At 44.3% G+C, this 16705-nt stretch overlaps 1 protein-coding gene across 5 annotated transcripts in view; it reads left to right on the top strand.

Annotated features, from left to right (window-relative positions):
• SPATS2L (spermatogenesis associated serine rich 2 like) overlaps positions 1 to 16705 on the top strand; it is a 67184-nt gene that overhangs the window by 35959 nt on the left and 14520 nt on the right. For 3 of the 5 annotated variants that reach the window (XM_065069535.1, XM_065069534.1, XM_065069537.1), the window contains 4 exons: positions 10319 to 10427; positions 13580 to 13629; positions 14209 to 14431; positions 16384 to 16572. In XM_065069535.1, coding sequence (XP_064925607.1) covers positions 10319 to 10427; positions 13580 to 13629; positions 14209 to 14431; positions 16384 to 16572 — 571 coding nt within the window. The remainder of the gene's footprint in view (positions 1 to 10318; positions 10428 to 13579; positions 13630 to 14208; positions 14432 to 16383; positions 16573 to 16705) is intronic. The other 2 variants (XM_065069536.1, XM_065069538.1) reach the window with 1 other exon arrangement.

Genomic DNA, 16705 nt, shown 5'->3' with positions numbered 1-16705 from the left:
GGGAGTATGACATGATAGGGTTGTCTTTTAAAAAAAGCCAAGATTTTGGGAATTCACCTGAATCGTTGTCTTTTATAAAATCGGGTTTTGTTCTGCTTTGTGTTTGGGAAGAGAGATGGACTCTGCACTTAGGAAGTTCAGGGAGAGCTAATCAGTTCCGTGATTTACAGCTTTATGAAGCCCCTGGGGCTCTGCTGCAGGTTTTTGGGCAGCGCGATCAGCGTTAAAGACCAGAATGCAGTTCTGTCAGTGAACCCAAGTTTGTCTGGGTATCGGTGAAAAGCTGGTAAGACCCATTTGCTTCATGAAAGATGCACAAGGGATCAAGACTAATTAAATATCAATGAAATACAGAGCAGTGAGTGCAATGTGAAACTGAGAAATATGGTCATTTTCTGCTGTACCGTAAGATCTGCCTGTAGCACATTGTACACCCTGCGGGGCAGCAGGCGTGTGAAATATTCTCTCTAAGCCTGTCAACAGAAAGGAAAAGAAGCATTTTGTGCATGATTTCTTAGATTAACTCTTTTGCCTGAGCTGACAGAAAAAAGTTGTTCTACAGAAGATTTGTGTAACTTCAGTTTTGCAATTCAACGCTTCGGTTTTGCAATTAGTTGGACTGATAACAAGGGAGAAAATTATTTGGCCTGAGGAATGTGTGCAAGATACTGTAAATGTGGCTTTCCAATCTAGAATAGTCTCAAGAAGAGGTAGAGAATTAAGAAGTGATAAAACACACCACAGCATGACAAAGAGCCTTGAACTAGAGGCCAATAGTCAGACTTTTAGTTAACTTGCTGTTTTGCTTCCAAGTTCACAAATAATGAACTTTTCAGTCGGGTAACGTATTTTTCAGGGCTGATCATGACTAGTAGTTAATGGCTTAGACATCACACTTGGTTTGGAAAGGCCTGATGAACTGTGGCAAGTGCTGAGCCTGAAACGGGGTTTCCTCAAGTTGCAGTTTGCTAATGATGTTTCCTGCAGGAACAGACACAAACTGCTGCCTGCCCAGCGAGGGATGGTTAGTTATGAGTAGTTCGGGTGCAAATGAGTCCCTTGTTCAGACTGTCGTGTCCATCTTTCGCTGCTTACTCACTTTATTTGCTTTCCAAAGATGTAGAATGTTGTTTTCCTCTGTATCCGCTGATGGGAAATGGTTCCTTACCCGTTGCTCTGCCCAGGTACCTGCTTTTTGAGTTATATTTGTTGTTAACGCTCAGAACACTCCTTGTGCTTGAGGATTTACGTGTCAACGTGAATCTGTATTTCAGTGATGAGCATCTTCCTTAGTCCTTAATAACAGCTCAGGGTTTAAATATTGAGTAGCATGATGGATTTAGCAATAGCAAGTAATGTTATCAACTCCTATCCCCTAGTGCCAGAGTGCTGGAAGGTAAATTACAGTAACTCTGAAAATGCAGCTCAGTAAATCAAATGAAGTTCTGCCTGTTTGGAATTCTTTTTTTATTATTATTTTAGTCAGATTTACAAGTGCAGGATTTTACAAATCATCTGTTTGTCTTTTGCTGGTTCAAGAATGAAGAACTGCGACAGGAGTTTATTCACACTGTATCTGCTATTCCAAGTCTGATATCTGCTCCGAATATCTGAAATCAAAAGTTTAGCAGCATATACGTTTGTAGGCAGGAAGTGAATTGGATCAATACACTCTAAGTAGTTACACTCTTTATTCCTGTGTCTTCCACCGGTGTTTAGTCCCACTAAATCCCTATGTCAAAGAGAAAACTTAGTTTAACAGTAATTAACATTTTATTACAAAATCACTGGGTTTTATTCTGGAAAATACAGACTAGTAACCTACTAAATGAAGGTTTAGTGAGTGAATAGAATAAAGCTCCTGAGCCCTTCATCCGTGGCTGAGAAGCCAGTGTGCAGTTTGCCATCTCACCTGGACCAGCCTGGCTTGTTTGCCAAAGAGATTTGACATCTCGCGTTGTGTTTACAGTCTGGTCAGCAACAAACCAAGCAACTCGAGAGCAACTGTAGCTTTAGAAATACGAGGAAAGGGTTGAACAGGTGTGTCCTGCTGAGTTGGCTTTAAATATATATTTGCACATAGACCTCTAAAGTGTAAGGACTTCATTTGCATGTCTGAAAAGCTGACCTGTTTACTGTGTCTTGGTAGGAGAGCCAGAATCAAATCCTTTTCTCACTTGGAAACCTTACAGAGCGAGACGTGGTCGTGCCACACAACACTGAAGCAGTGAGTTTAGTGTTCACTGTACCTGCCTTTCTGGGGGAGTATTTCTGGGGGTCCTGGGGACAACAGGGTGACCATGAGCCAGCACTGGGCCCTTGTGGCCAGGAAGCCAATGGCATCCTGGGGTGGATTAGAAGGGGGTGGTCAGTAGGTCAGAGAGGTTCTCCTGCCCCTCTGCTCTGCCCTGGGGAGACCACACCTGGAATATTGTGTCCAGTTGTGGCCCCTCAGTTCCAGCAGGACAGGGAACTGCTGGAGAGAGTCCAGCGCAGCCACCAAGATGCTGAAGGGAGTGGAGCATCTCCCGTGTGAGGAAAGGCTGAGGGAGCTGGGGCTCTGGAGCTGGACAAGAGGAGACTGAGGGGGGACTCATTCATGGGGATCAATATGGAAAGGGGGAGTGTCAGGAGGATGGAGCCAGGCTCTTCTCGGTGACAACCAGTGACAGGACAAGGGGCAATGGGTGCAAACTGGAACACAGGAGGTTCCACTTAAATTTGAGAAGAAACTTGTTCCTGGTGAGGGTGGCAGAGCCTGGCCCAGGCTGCCCAGGGAGGTTGTGGAGTCTCCTTCTGTGCAGACATTCCAACCCGCCTGGACACCTTCCTGTGTAACCTCATCTGGGTGTTCCTGCTCCATGGGGGGATTGCACTGGATGAGCTTTCCAGGTCCCTTCCAACCCCTGACATTCTGGAATTCTGTGATTCTGTGACTTATAAATGTAATTACTTTTGCTGAGCTCCACAAATCCATTGCCGTCAACACAAATATAAGCAGGTCTTGTTAAAAATAATGGGATTAGAATACACTTCCTTCCCAGTTCTTCCTTTCTTCTACCTCAGTGCTGGCAGATCATAAAATATTTAAGACTTTGATGCTGCTAAGACTTGAGTGAAGCCGAAGGAGCGGAACACCTGTACACAAATACTTACTCTTGTAGGTTCCTGCAAAAGCAGAACACAAGGTTCTACCACAAATTTCTCCTTAAATTGAGCGTTGTTTGTCTGTGACAAAATGTAGTACTGGGCCTATGAAGTTTTGGTATAATGTTTGTTGGCTTGGTTTTGTTGTTTTTTTTTTTATTGGTGGTCTTTCCCCATGTTCTGTGCATGATCAGCCTGCAGTTATCCAAGGAGAGCAGACCTGCCCGTGTGTTCAAGATGATGTGAAGCGGAGGCAAACACATTGTCACACAGGCCTGGGAAATCCTACCCCCAGTTGGAGTCGGAAGAGAATGCCACTGTAGTGCTGATACTCCTATAGTTCATTCTTGGTATTTCAGCTGAAATAGTTCATCAAGTCAGTAGGTTAAACCTTCTATTTTTTACATATATATATTTATTTTTTTCTCCCTCCTGGGAGATGTATATAAACGTTGGCCTATGATGTCAGGAAGGCTAATGGAAGTTTCCATAGCTGGCAGAGGCTCCTGCAGCTGTGAGGCTCTTGTAGGGAGCCAGGACTGTTCTGATTACCACGTTTTCATGCATATAACCCACAGATTTTCTGGAATGCCCCAAGTTGTGTGTTTCAGCAGCCACAAGGGTTACAGGCCTGCATAGCTACTGCAAGGAGAAGGTCAGCACCAGGGTCTCTCAGGATCATTCGCTCTGCCCTGCCCCTTGCTGTGCTGTTCCCTCCCTATGCCGCTCTCGCCTCTCTTTATACTGATCTCTGCGTCTGAAAACCCAGTCTAACTAAGGACTGGTTTTCTACTACCAGGATTTTCAGGCACTGAAAGTTGTACTTAGGTCATATGCACACAAATCCACTGCACTATGGGGTAAAATGGACCAAACTGGTTGGCTTAAGTCCAAAATAACTCCTTAAAATTGATGGAGGTATTCAAGCCCTGACTAGCACGTCGCAGAAGAGGTGCTGAGGTTCTGAATGACAAGGTTGAAGAAGAAGGAACAGTTGGAGGGAGGAATACCAGTGACTTTTAGTTTCCTGCAACAATTAGACGCTCTTAGTTCAATAAGAGCATAGTGAGTATCAGGCACTGCCCAGGGTGGCCATTCAGTCTGGCATTGGATTTTGGTTTTGATCCAAAGAATGACGAGGAATTGTTCAAACCTCAGGACTTGCTGTTTGCCCTATTGATTGTGTGTCTAAACATGTTTGAACAAATGAAATCTGGTGTCAGCTGGAATTAACGAAATCCTCATTCAGGTGAAAATCTTCCTCTTGGGATTCTGGTAGGAGTTTTGCTGAATTTCTCCCAAAAAGCTTGCCTTTGCCGTTTCAGGTGTCAGAACTCTAGGAGCAGATGGGCGGGTTTGTTCCATGAACTGCAAGAAGGAAGCTTTATTCAGATGTGGCTGGGGGGGTTCATGCCATAACTGTGGTTTTCATAAGCAATGGTCAGCATGCACAGAAAGAGCAGGATGCATAGCGGAAGGAATGGAAGCACTATATGAACTTCAAATCATGTGTTACAAAACCAGATCGTTTCCAACCTTACTAGGTCTCCTTAAAGTTTACCTTTGTAGCTGTTTCTTGCCCAGGTGTTGAAGTAGATGGACTTAGTCCAAAGACCAGCAAAGTTGTTCAAAATGCACTCTTGTCGCTTGATGAGCCATTTAACTTGGCTTAAGGATATTATAGATTCTGGTCTGTAGGTAGCACTGTCATTTTTCAAGCAGAACGGGTCTTCCTGAGCCAAACTCTACAATATGTTCTTTCAGGGTTTCTCAAATGTCTGGGGTTTCCATTTAATTACTTTACAAATTTGGGGGACAGAGCTGACATAATAAATCCATGATGATTGCCTGAAGTAGGTAACTGCAGCAAGTAGGATTTGTTTTTGCTTATTGGGGATAAATGATCCGAAGGTATCGGTGTGATAAGCGGCTCATGTGGTGCAGAGCTGTTGTTTTGCTCAAAAGGGATGTTAACAACACTTGTTCAGTGTGTTGTGATGAACTCGGTTAGTGAAGCTTGTGGAAAAACGTCTCCAATGTAAGAAATAGGTTCTTCACGCAGCAGAGCCAAATTGTATTTACAAAATACGTTTGTGTAGGAGTTTTCAAAACCTTAAATTCTGCCATGAAGTACATTTCAATGCGTTTTCCTGCTGGATGGTCCCAGGCCACGTGCTGATGCTGATGCAGTGAGGCACAGAGCTCAGCCCGCCCTTCGTCCTGCTCCTCCGCATGGCTTTGGCCAGGCCCAGCTGCACCTGGGATCTACTTGAGCCTGGCTTAACCTGCTGTCCGGGCTCAGCTGCAGTGTGCGGGTGCATAGAGATGTGCTACTCACACGCAGTAAAAATAAAGTAGGAAAATGGCTGTGTATTCGTTGAAAACAGTACTTCTGAATTCATTCAGCTCCTGACTTAGAGAAAATCTGTTGATCTTAACGTTTAGTACGAGTGGAGGTGGATCTGTGGCAGTGTTTCTAACCAGAATATTTCTGACTGAATAAGTGACCATAATAGTAACTTCAAGGGGATTAGAGCAGCTGCGTTCAGGGGGCTCAGAACAGCCGTGAGCTTTCAGCAAAGCGGTTTAATTTGTCACTATGTCAGAAATACATAAACAAATTCTCTGACCCCCGGATACGTTACTTACGCACCAGAAACATCCTTTTTGAGGCGATGCCAAGGGGAGCAGATGGAGTGGAGCAGCCAACGGGCAGCGAGTGAGTCCGCGTTGTTGTAGTTGCCTGGGAGCCCGATCAGACCTCGAGGATTTTATTTTGGGGTAGAAACAGCTTATCTGAGGGGACTTGGAACCTTTTCCGGTTTTGATACCACTTCTGGGCAGTCCTTGGTGTAAGAGACTGATAAAAGTGATTTCATGGCTGTGGAATCCTTGTCCTGATGAGATGCGAGTTGGCTCCAATTGCAGCAGCTTTAGCAGGGCTTGAGCAAGCGTTTCAACATCAGCATGTGCTCAAGACTTCAGCTCAAAAAAAGCGGTTAAAAGTCTTTGAGCTATCTTTAGCTTTATCCGTGAGAGTAGCTCAGTCTGCAGGAATTAAATGTGTGCTTGCAAGGGAGGTCTCTGCATCGTGGGGTTAAATGGAGGTGGTTGAGGCTTCTGCCTCCACATTCTTCAGCGTGCACAGTTGTTTTCAAGATCACAGCTTCATCCTTTAGATCTGTGATTGCTCCAAAGTAGCTTTTGTAAGCTGCAATTCTGGGCAAGTCATCTTAGTGATAAACAAATGTGCTTTCTGCTCAGGCTACAGGAGGGAGAGCCTGGGATTGAACTGCTGTCAGTGACAGCTCCTCAACTGGTGCTGTCGTGAGTGGCACGATGGTCTGTGGGCCAGAAGGTATGTTACTGGATTCTCTTTGTGTCCCGGAATGCTTGTCGAGCATCCAGGTGATGACAAGTTCACTGGGAATCCACACTGGATAAAGACGGGATGATTCACACGCTCGTTAAAATAGTTGACGTCCCCGTAGTCTGTCTGGTAACGTTGTTCTTCCTGCGATCAGGTTACCCTGAGTAGGAAAAACTGTTTTCTCCCAAAACATAGAAATTAATCTAATAAAGTAGACTGCTGTTTGTTCTTGCAGACTCTTGGGTATTAACGCGATATCACTGCATCTTAGGAGACTCTTTTTCTCTTACACTGTTTTTCATCCTTTAGGATGATAACTGTTTTTTAAAGTAATTTGTTGACAAGAAGCCATACAATATTGGGTTATTCGGTTTCCATAATCTGTTGCTTACGTGTTGAGAAGATGGACGTTCTTGGTAAGCCTGAGGATGTTAAGTTTAGGGAGATAAAGCTGGATGTTTATAAATATATAAAGGGTGAGTGCCATGAGGATGGAGCCAGGCTCTTCTCGGTGGCAAACAATGATAGGACAAGGGGTAATGGGATCAAGCTGGAACACAAGAGGTTCCGCTTAAATTTGAGAAGAAACTTCTTCTCAGTGAGGGTGACAGAGCCTGGCCCAGGCTGCCCAGGGGGGTTGTGGAGTCTCCTTCTCTGCAGACATTCAAAACCCGCCTGGACATGTTCCTGTGCGACCTCACCTGGGTGTTCCTGCTCCAGCAGGGGGATTGGACTGGATGATCTTCTGAGGTCCCTTCCAATCCCAAACATACTGTGATACTGTGATGTTGTATCCTGTCCTGGAGGACCCTGTGTCCCTTTCCAGAAATATATGGGACGTATCTTCCACGTGGGGACAGACCTGAGCTTCAAACATAGACATCTACGGATATTTTCCAAACCAGAATGAAAGGACTAAGAGGTGGAATATCAGGGGCTTTGCAATTTGCGTTTCTGGGGTCAGGCAGTCGTATATAATTATTTTGGTTGGAAGAAACCCTCAAGGTCACCGAGTCCAACCATAAACCACCCCTGGCACTGACCCGTGTCCTGAGAACCTCATCTCCATCAGGTCAGAATTTGAGACTTGTGGCCATTTATCAGTTTCTGGATGTCTAGAACTTGCCGAGTTTTTCCTTACCTGTGTGCAGTAGTTACAGTATATTCTGGTTGAGAACACCAAACAGTGCAGATGTTGTGGAGACCTGACGTCTGGCGCAGAGATCTGCCTGTCTTTGAAAGTCCCCAAAAAACGTGGTAATGCTATTCGTTTTGCTCCTAAAACATTTTAAGACAGAACTAGTTTCTGTCAGAACAAAACTGAGGGTTTCTGTGTTTATATCTGCTTCTGTTGTTTCTGAACAGAGACGTATATATAGATTTGTTTTTAAATTATTATTATTATTGACATAACGTACAGGTTGCAAATTTGAGTTTTTGTCTGTGTTATCCCACGTTAATCACTGCAGAAATCTGGACAGCGGAAACACCAACAGCTTGTAGATATCTGGAGACTCGTAGCACACTTACCCAAGGGAAGCAGATTAAGGAAGTGTAAGCAACTTCTGACTTGGAATTTCCTAAGTCCTGAGGGCTTTACTTTGCAATCTGCTGGTCTTTTCCTCAGGAACTTTTTCATGAAACTTCTCAACTTTTTATTCTCTAAATGGAAAACGAAACAAATGTATACTTTGTACACCAGTCAACAGAGGATATTGTTGGATTTTGGCACCTGAACTGTTGAGATCTGCAGTACATTAATGTTCCCTAAATCAAATTTTCGTATAGCCCAGCTGAAACGCGACTGTGTCCACAGCGTTGGTCAGATGCCTCATTTGTTTGTATTCTTCCCAAGATCATCGCCTTGCTTTTTTACGTTATTTCCACAACTGGAATGTTTCCATAAACTTTTTGTACTTAATCGTAGTACTAGTTGGATGAAGCACAGTTTGGGTTTTAATTCTGGGTTTTCTATTAATGTAAATTTTTTGAGCAAAGCCCGTCCAGTGCAAACAAAGTCCGCAGTGGATGTTGCAGTCTGAAACGCTCTGCTTGGCTGGGCTGGTGTCAGTGCTCTCCACCCACACGTTGTTCCTGAAGCCTTTCAGAAGTTTCCAGACTGCTGCCTGATCTCTTCTGTGGTCTTGGCCTCACTTTGTTGTTTCCAGATGCTTCTTGAGGCTTCCAGACCTTTCAGAGCGAAGAAGGACCCATGAAATTCCCATGCTTGTATTTAAAGACACTTAGAACACACCAGATATTTCCTTTCACTACTTTTCCTGTAAGCCGTTGCCACAAGGAGATTATGTAATTCCGAGTGGGCAGAGAGATGATCCGTGGGTTGTGAAAGAAGAGGGGAGGTTTCTGTGAGAAAGGAAGATGTAATCCACACGGTGGAAATGTTTGGCGGCATGAACACCAAACGGACCGCAGCGTGTGGCCTGTGCTGCCCTGCTGTCCCACCGCTTGGATCGCTCCGCAGCCGGCCCGGCTCTATCGGTAAATAGGGGAACATGGATAAAACTCCTTCCTCCAGGGCTTTCTCTGCACATCCTCTTGATTTGGGCTGGTTATTATGGTTGTGGCCTGAGTTGTCCATGCGTAGACTTGCTGCTTGAAATGTGTTGTGGGCAAAGTGAAGCCTCCAAGAGATGTGTGATAGGACAATGGGCAGGAGCAGAGTGAATCCTGCTAAGCAGATGTGCTGAAGTTGTGTGCCGGAGCCAAAAAGCACCTTCCTGACGCAGGGAAAGGGATGAACTCGTCCAGAAAGCATCCTCCAGAAAGCCTGATCCCATGCGGGTTGAGCTGGAGCAGGGACCGACCTCCTGAAGCCAAGTCCAGCGGGCAGCACAAACCAGAGCCCTCATCACTGTGCCTTGTGTTAGTACATGCAACGGGGACATAGAGTGGGTGAAGAGCAGGGCCAACACACCGCAGCAAAATAAGACGGTTTGGTCGTGAATCTGAGCACTTAAGTGTCCAAATCACCTTCTGGTGTCCCTGCTGATGGAAACTCCGTGGAGGGAGCCTAGAACGGTCGTTGTGCAGCGCAGCAAGGGCAGGCGGTGGGCACGCTCTCACCGTGTGCACCAGCCTGCCCTTGGGCACATCCACCTTCCTGTCTGCTTTCTTCACTCCTTTATTTCACAGTACAATAAGGCCAGCAGTGCTTCACAATCACAAATTAGCATGATGACGTTGTGATACCCTAATCAAGGATGTATTCCCACAGAAAGATGGCGAAGAAGGGCGCTGGGTAAACATTTGCAGTGCAATAGCAAGTTTCTAATAGTAAATACATGCTGGATGGCTTGTCACAGAAGTTCAAAATGCTGATTTGGAACAGCTAGCCTGGTTTTGGCACAGATTCTCATAGTTTTTTTCAGAGTACTGCTGTAGGCTTCTGTAAATTTTGCTGATTATGCTTATTATTTTTATTTTGGTACTACCTAGTAAAGTAAAAAGGAATGTTTAGGAAAGAAGCCTAACATCAAATTCTGACAGTTTAGTTAAGCTAGATCTCCCTCTGCGACTGAGGGTGAGAGTTGGTTCCGGGCTTACTGGGTACCAGTTCTATGGCTTGGTCTCTTGAGGAAATTGTTTTAATTGTTAAACAGGCCAGGTGGGGAGAGGATGGGCATTGCTTCACACAGCTAGACTGGTGTATATTTGTAAGCTCCTCATGTATAACATGCGTTTATATGTAAACATGCATTGGCACAGAGATACCTTATTGTCTAAAGGAGTATGAGAAACCCATATGTTATTGTCTTCCTTTTTTTTTTTTTCCCCTTCCAGATCAATGCAGTCCGATCAATTGTTCCAAACAAAAGCAATAACGAGATAGTGATGGTGCTGCAGCAGTTTGATAACAACGTGGACAAGGCTGTCCAGGCTTTTGTGGATGGTGAGTACTGTGCCCCTTTCCCACCAGGGCAGCAGGGCTCGCTCTGCCTGCCGAAGTCGTCCTTGGCTCCAGTGGCTCACAATATATGATGTTCTGTTCAGATTCAGATGACTGTGACACTTGGAAAGTTCATTTTTGATCCTCCTGTCTGCGTCTTTACTTCTTCACAGTGTGGCTTTGACATGGCTGTTGATTTGTTCTACCTGACTTTGCTGTTTTTTGCTGTCGTTCTTGTTGCAGACCTTATTTATTCTGCATAAAATTTAATGTAAATACGACAGAATATGATTCACTATTAAAGATACAGTAACTAATAAGAATTTGGGATGGTCCTGAAGCAGATAACCAGGCCCCTAAGCCCCTGAACTTGATGCATACATTGACATTCAGACCTCAATCTGAATTTTTCAAATAGCTTTGACATTTATAATGGCTGAACCGAGACACCGTTGAAAGTTCGAGCCATTCTAAATCTGGATCCAAGTTTGTATTCCGCATCTTGAGACTGTCTCCAATGAAAGGTCGCTTGTATTTAAATAACACTTTTCTGATAAAAATATAATGGCAGGTATTTTGAACTTTCACAGAAGTGTGTAAGAAACCCTTTGCAGCAATAATAGCGTACTAGGAGCAAATCTTCTCAAAATATTTGTGTCTTGGGGCTGCTTTAAAGATAGTAGAAGTTCAGTGGTCTTAAAAACTGCATATCTTTAAAATGCCTCATAGTGTTGATTTGCCATCTCACCAAGTTGCTTATTTCATATCTGTTTTACTTCAGAATAGTTTTGGGTTTGGTTTGGATTATTTTAGTAAAATTTATCAGCTGAAACACATTATGAGGTGCTAGGAATTACTTACCAAAATGTAAAAAAGCAGATGCAAGCCAACTCTGGACTACTTAGGAATGCATCAGAATTCTTCCATCAGATGGTGCCTCTTGACTCAAGTATCTGAAGAAGTCTTGACGGAAGGCAAGCAGTGGTAACCTGGATGGAATGCTTTTGGTTTGAACTTCACCAGTTTAGGTCATTGTGCCTTGAGTTGAGAAGCTTTGCAAGTGAGCTCTTGAAAACAGCCGATATTTGTTACTGTGTGGAAAGAGGGTGAGATAAGCCGTGTGTCCGCTCAGCTGCCGTGGTGGGTAGGATGGAGCTAGCACTTTGAGTATCTTTTCGTGTGAATGGCAAACATTTCTAAGATGGAAATATCACAATCACAGAGAAGGCATCGCCACGCAAAACGGGAAACATGGGGCTGGCCATGCCAAGTGAAGGGCTGAGCACCTCCATTTAACGCCTCTCTCAGAGAAATGTTCAAACTGAGTCCCCTGAGTCCAGCTCCTGTCTTGCTTCGTGTCTGGAGTGGCGTACAGGTCATGTCTCTACTATGAACTTACTTCTGTGTGTGAAATTTGAGTGAAATAAAACAGCAGCTCGATTTGCTATGTTAGTTTTTTCCCCGTATTAAGCATAATCAGGTCTGTTCAGCTGCTTTATAGATGTGTTCAGGAAAACAGACCGGAGGGTTCAGACAAGGGCTCTGGAACTGAACACTTGGTGCATTTCCAGCAGAAGGAACCTGAGGTTGTTTGGGTGAACCCCTGAAATAACCCTCACCGTGCATGGTGTTCACGGGGAAGAGGAGGGATGCGAGGCCAAGGCAGCACCAGCCAGCACAAACAGAGCGTCAGACGATACCGTGAAGCCGTTAGCAAAGCTCGAGTGGAATCACCTGTTTTCAGCAGCGTGGAGTAAAACGGGTGGCAAGTGTCTGCGTTTACTACTTCATCGTGAAACGTGGTGTCAATCAAAAGACAGAGGGGGTTCTGTGTGTATGTACGTAGGTATATACGTGTGTAACTAAATATAGATACTTGAATAGTTATCCTCATAACCGAAGTTTTCTTTGCCTTCTGTCTGCATTTCATCTCATCGAGGAAACCCAGTGCAGCTTTGATGGATTGCGTACACATCTTTTCACATAGCACTGCCAGCAAGGCGCATCTCTTCCAGCGTGCACCATAGACTCGCCAGATGATCTTGGGTCTGGATTATTGCCATGGAAAAGTAACTTTGGTACATTTGGAAACTTCACGTGTCTGGCTGAATACAAGTTGACAAGTCATGGTGTCTGAAAACAGCATTACTTCTGAATACTAATATCACCAAGAGTTCCCTGAGATGAGTGAGAGGAACGGCTGAGCGTGAAACCCATTTGGAAAGGATAAGAAATTAATATTTATTAGAATTATGCAGCGATGGCAAAGTGATTCTTAAATTCACGCAGAAGACCTTTCCGTGGTTGTGATTAAAAAGACGATTGTGGTAGATCCTGCCGTGGTACTTCAGGTGACAATTCGGCTCACTGTGAGCATCTCTTTTCAGCTGTAGGGTCCAGGAGAACAAAATAACGACATTAACCGGGTGCGGAGGAGTTTTCTTCTACCGTGGCAGCTGACGCTGGGCTGACCAAATCTCTGCTTGCTTTGCCCATAAATTTATCTAACCAGCTTATTAGAGCTGGCAGGCAGAATATCAAGCATTGAAAATTGTAATCATTTTTCCACATAAATTTTAACTGCGTTTTTCTGCCAGGCTGAAGTTTCCTGTGTTTGCGTGATGCAGAATTTCTGCAGCAGTCAATGAAATTACTCCTTTGGATGCTGATTAAGTCTTCATTTTTATGTTCTTATGTCTTTCTGAATGTGACAGATAACACAGAGGAAGCATACGATAAAAATGCCAGAAGACGTTAGAACTCTCGGAAGCTCTCGAGTCAGGCTGGACTGTTTCGTTTACCTGGTGTTTATACTCGGGTGCCGAGGTGCCTCCCTTTTCGGGCGGGAGATCTGAGCGTCGATTTTCTGGGGCTTATGCTGGTGCTTTAAGTAATGCACCCACTTAATCACTTTGTGGAATGAAGGCCATAAAAAGCAGCAGTGCCAAGTAGCCCATGCACTGTATATAGTCTAATCAAATAAAACGGGTAACTAACAAGGAGAAAAACGGTGGTTCTCATTTTCTTCTCCTGACATAAGAGAATTTGTAGCAACAAATGGAAGTGCTGCTCAGCTAGAAGAGCAGAAACTATTCTTCAACACACTTATTCTTCTTCATAGCTGAGCTTTGTTGAAATGTTTTATCTTTCTCTAGGCAGCGCAACTCAGGTTCTGAAGGAATGGAATATGACAGGCAAAAAGAAGGTAAGAACTCGCTCTGGAAAATCAAAGCGCTCAGACCATTTATTCACTCTCTGTGGTGGAATGTGGTACTGTTACTTTGGCCAGTACTTTTGCTGACATACGTGACTTCGTTCACACCTGTAGTCAGGATACTTGAAAGCAGATGTGTATTATTTTTAATCCTCTTCATTTGTTGGTGTCTCTGCAGCCCAGTGTTCCGAGGGAATTTCTCGGACAGCACGTGTATGGGAGCCAGGCCCTGGCCAAGCGCAGAATGAATCCCAAAGCGGCCCACGTGCAGAAACACTTTCAATAATAAGCAGTTTTACCCTGGATAGTCGTAGCCACTTCTAGTGCTAGAGTTTTGCTGACAGGTGTAACAATAACTTACGCACAGGAGTCACCGACGAGGAGTCGCAGTTTATACATTCAGCTGCACAGATGCAGTGTGCCAGATAGCACAGCGCAGCCTGGACATTGCATTCCGCTGATGTCACTTGTATCGCGTTTTAAAAGCATAGACAATTTACTGATTATATTTTGAGTTTATATGAGTAGCACTGAGCGATGTCTCTGTTCTTGCAATATTTCTCCACTTAGCAGAACAAGAGGAAAAAAAGCAAACCTAAACAGCACCAAGGCAATAAAGATCCCAAAATTAAGAATGGTGGACCTGAGGAGGTGTCCCAAGAGCCCCAGGGAGTGCACAGCTGCCATCTGAACGGCTGCGCCAAGGACAACTCGTGCGGTGGTTCTGCCGCTTCTCCTGAGAAGAGAGGCTCGGGATTTGCTGAGTCAGCGCCGCTCTGTCCAGAAATCACAGGTTAGTTCATTTGACACCAGACACCCTTTAAACTGGCAATGGCCAAGCCCTCGGTTACATAGAGATCATGGTGGTTTTATTGCCAGGAAGTAGAATATAATTAAAAGAAGTTGGAGAGAGATGGTTGTGCAGTTAGCAATAGGACAAGGGGGCATGGGCTTCAACTCTGCCAGGGGAAATTTAGGCTGAGATTAGAAAGCAATTCTTTGCAGAGAGTGGTCAGGCATTGGAATGGCTGCCCAGGGAGGTGCTGGACTCACCGGCCCTGGGGGTTTGTAAACTGAGATTGGACATGGCACTTAGTGCCCTGATCTAGTCAATGGGCTGGAGTTGGACCAAGGGTTGGACTGGATGATCTCTGAGGTCTTTTCCAACCCAGTCCATTCTGTGATTCTGTGAAAATAATGCATGTAGCTGTTAAGTCGTGCAAGCAGATCTATATCTGGGCACAATTCACCTTGCTATGCGGAAATGGCTTTTTTTTTTTTCCTAGAGGCAAAAGGATTAAACTATAATTAGAAGCCCAGGAGATACAGAATATTAAAGATATAAACGCAGGGTTAGAAAATGGCTTGAGTGTAAGACAGAAGTGATCAATTCCTTCATCTGGAGCAACGTCATCTGAGCAGTATGAGCTTGTGGCACATTACAGGATTTATTTGCTGCCTAGTCCAGACTAGTCCACTTTTTGAATTTCTTTTGTTTAACCTTCCCATTGTCAGTACTGCTAACGGTTCTTCAGCTCTTTGCGGTTCAAACTTGGGAAGCCTTGCGTTATGGCCGCTGTCAGTATTGTCATTCTGTGTCTTTAAGCAGTAAGATGGCAGTAGAAGAACTTTCCTTGAAATCCCTTTTTCCATGATTGCAAACACAGCTCTCAAACCTCATTGTAAATGAGTGTGCCAAAGGGATGATTGTCCTGAAATGAATTCTGCTGCTTCCAGATGACTTTGGTGGTCAGTCGAATGAAAACTCTGCAAACAGGCAAACTACTCACCAAGAAATTTTGTCCTAAGAATCTGGTGCGCTCGCAAAGGGTCAGAGATGCTCTGCCCATCCTCACTGAAGCGTCCCACTCGCCCATAAGCCAGATGATTCTGCATTTCTGCAATACTGAGAGAGTTCTTGCCACTTATTCTGCAAGATATAAGCATTTGCAGTATATGTCAAGCTCCTGTATCAAGCTTCTTAGAGTTGCTTTTTTTGAAATGATACACGCATGAAGAAAAATAGGCAGACTGGGTTGTCTGTGCGTGGGGAGTGTTTCCTAGGGGGTAACAGGGCTGAACGCAAGAGGAGCAGCCACACTTAGGGATCTTTTCCTGTGGCGCTGGGGTTGAATCCTTTCTTTCTCTTGGACACTGTAGAGTTGTACATACCAAGGGCAAAAAATTCTCAGAATCTTTCTTTGCTTTTACAAGTGACAAATGACAGATTACCATAGCTTTACTGGTATAAATGTGTCGTTAGGCAAGGTAAGTCGTTCGGTTAGGAATGCCTCAATCACTGTTTTTAAAATTAAATCATGCAGGTTTTTTATGTGTGAGATATAGATAGATAGGTATCTCTCAACATTAGGTCTCATGCTTTCCACAGCGGACTTCCTATCGAGTTCTGTTCTCTAGTATTCGGGCAAAGATTACAACTGATAGTATGCTTTCTATGTTATGAGGTATTTTTTCATATCAACAGGGAAGAACTGATGTATTTTAATGGGTTTCTCTTTTTTAGACTGTTGAAATATAAATGTGTCCAGGTTAGTGTTTCATAATGAAAACCACTTTGATTCTGTTCTGTCATTGCTTTCCGAGGTTCTGTAGAACACCTGCCAGTGGAAGAAAACCTTCAGTCTCCCAGTGTATAAACACAAAGTCATTCAGACTCACCAATAAGGCTTCCTATCTTTCTTAATCTTATAACTCCTTGTTTTCTACCCTCATGTTTTCTTGCAGACAAAGAACGCGAACACCAGAGAGTTCCTGTGGAATCGAACCCAAAGGCCACGAGCGGAGCGCAAGCGCAGGAGTGTGTGCAGCCCCCATGCAGCCAGGGCAGGCCAAGGTCCAAATCTTCCTCTGCTAAATCATCCAGCGCCACAGCCCAGCCTGAAACAAAGACAGACGATTCCGTCAAAAAAAGAGGTAAAGTGGATCCCTGAAGAGCACCTTGGAAGGACTACGGAACAGTTGGATGCATGGATTTAGTAGGATAACCACTTCCTCCTCATCGGGTCAAATAACATGTTGAACTGTTCTTGCTGTGTCATTCAGAAAA

This window comes from Columba livia, chromosome 7, assembly GCF_036013475.1.
Source record: "Columba livia isolate bColLiv1 breed racing homer chromosome 7, bColLiv1.pat.W.v2, whole genome shotgun sequence".
Classification (NCBI taxonomy): domain Eukaryota; kingdom Metazoa; phylum Chordata; class Aves; order Columbiformes; family Columbidae; genus Columba; species Columba livia.
The sequence above is the reverse complement of the archived record's forward strand: the minus strand, read 5'-3'. Positions and strand labels throughout refer to the sequence as shown.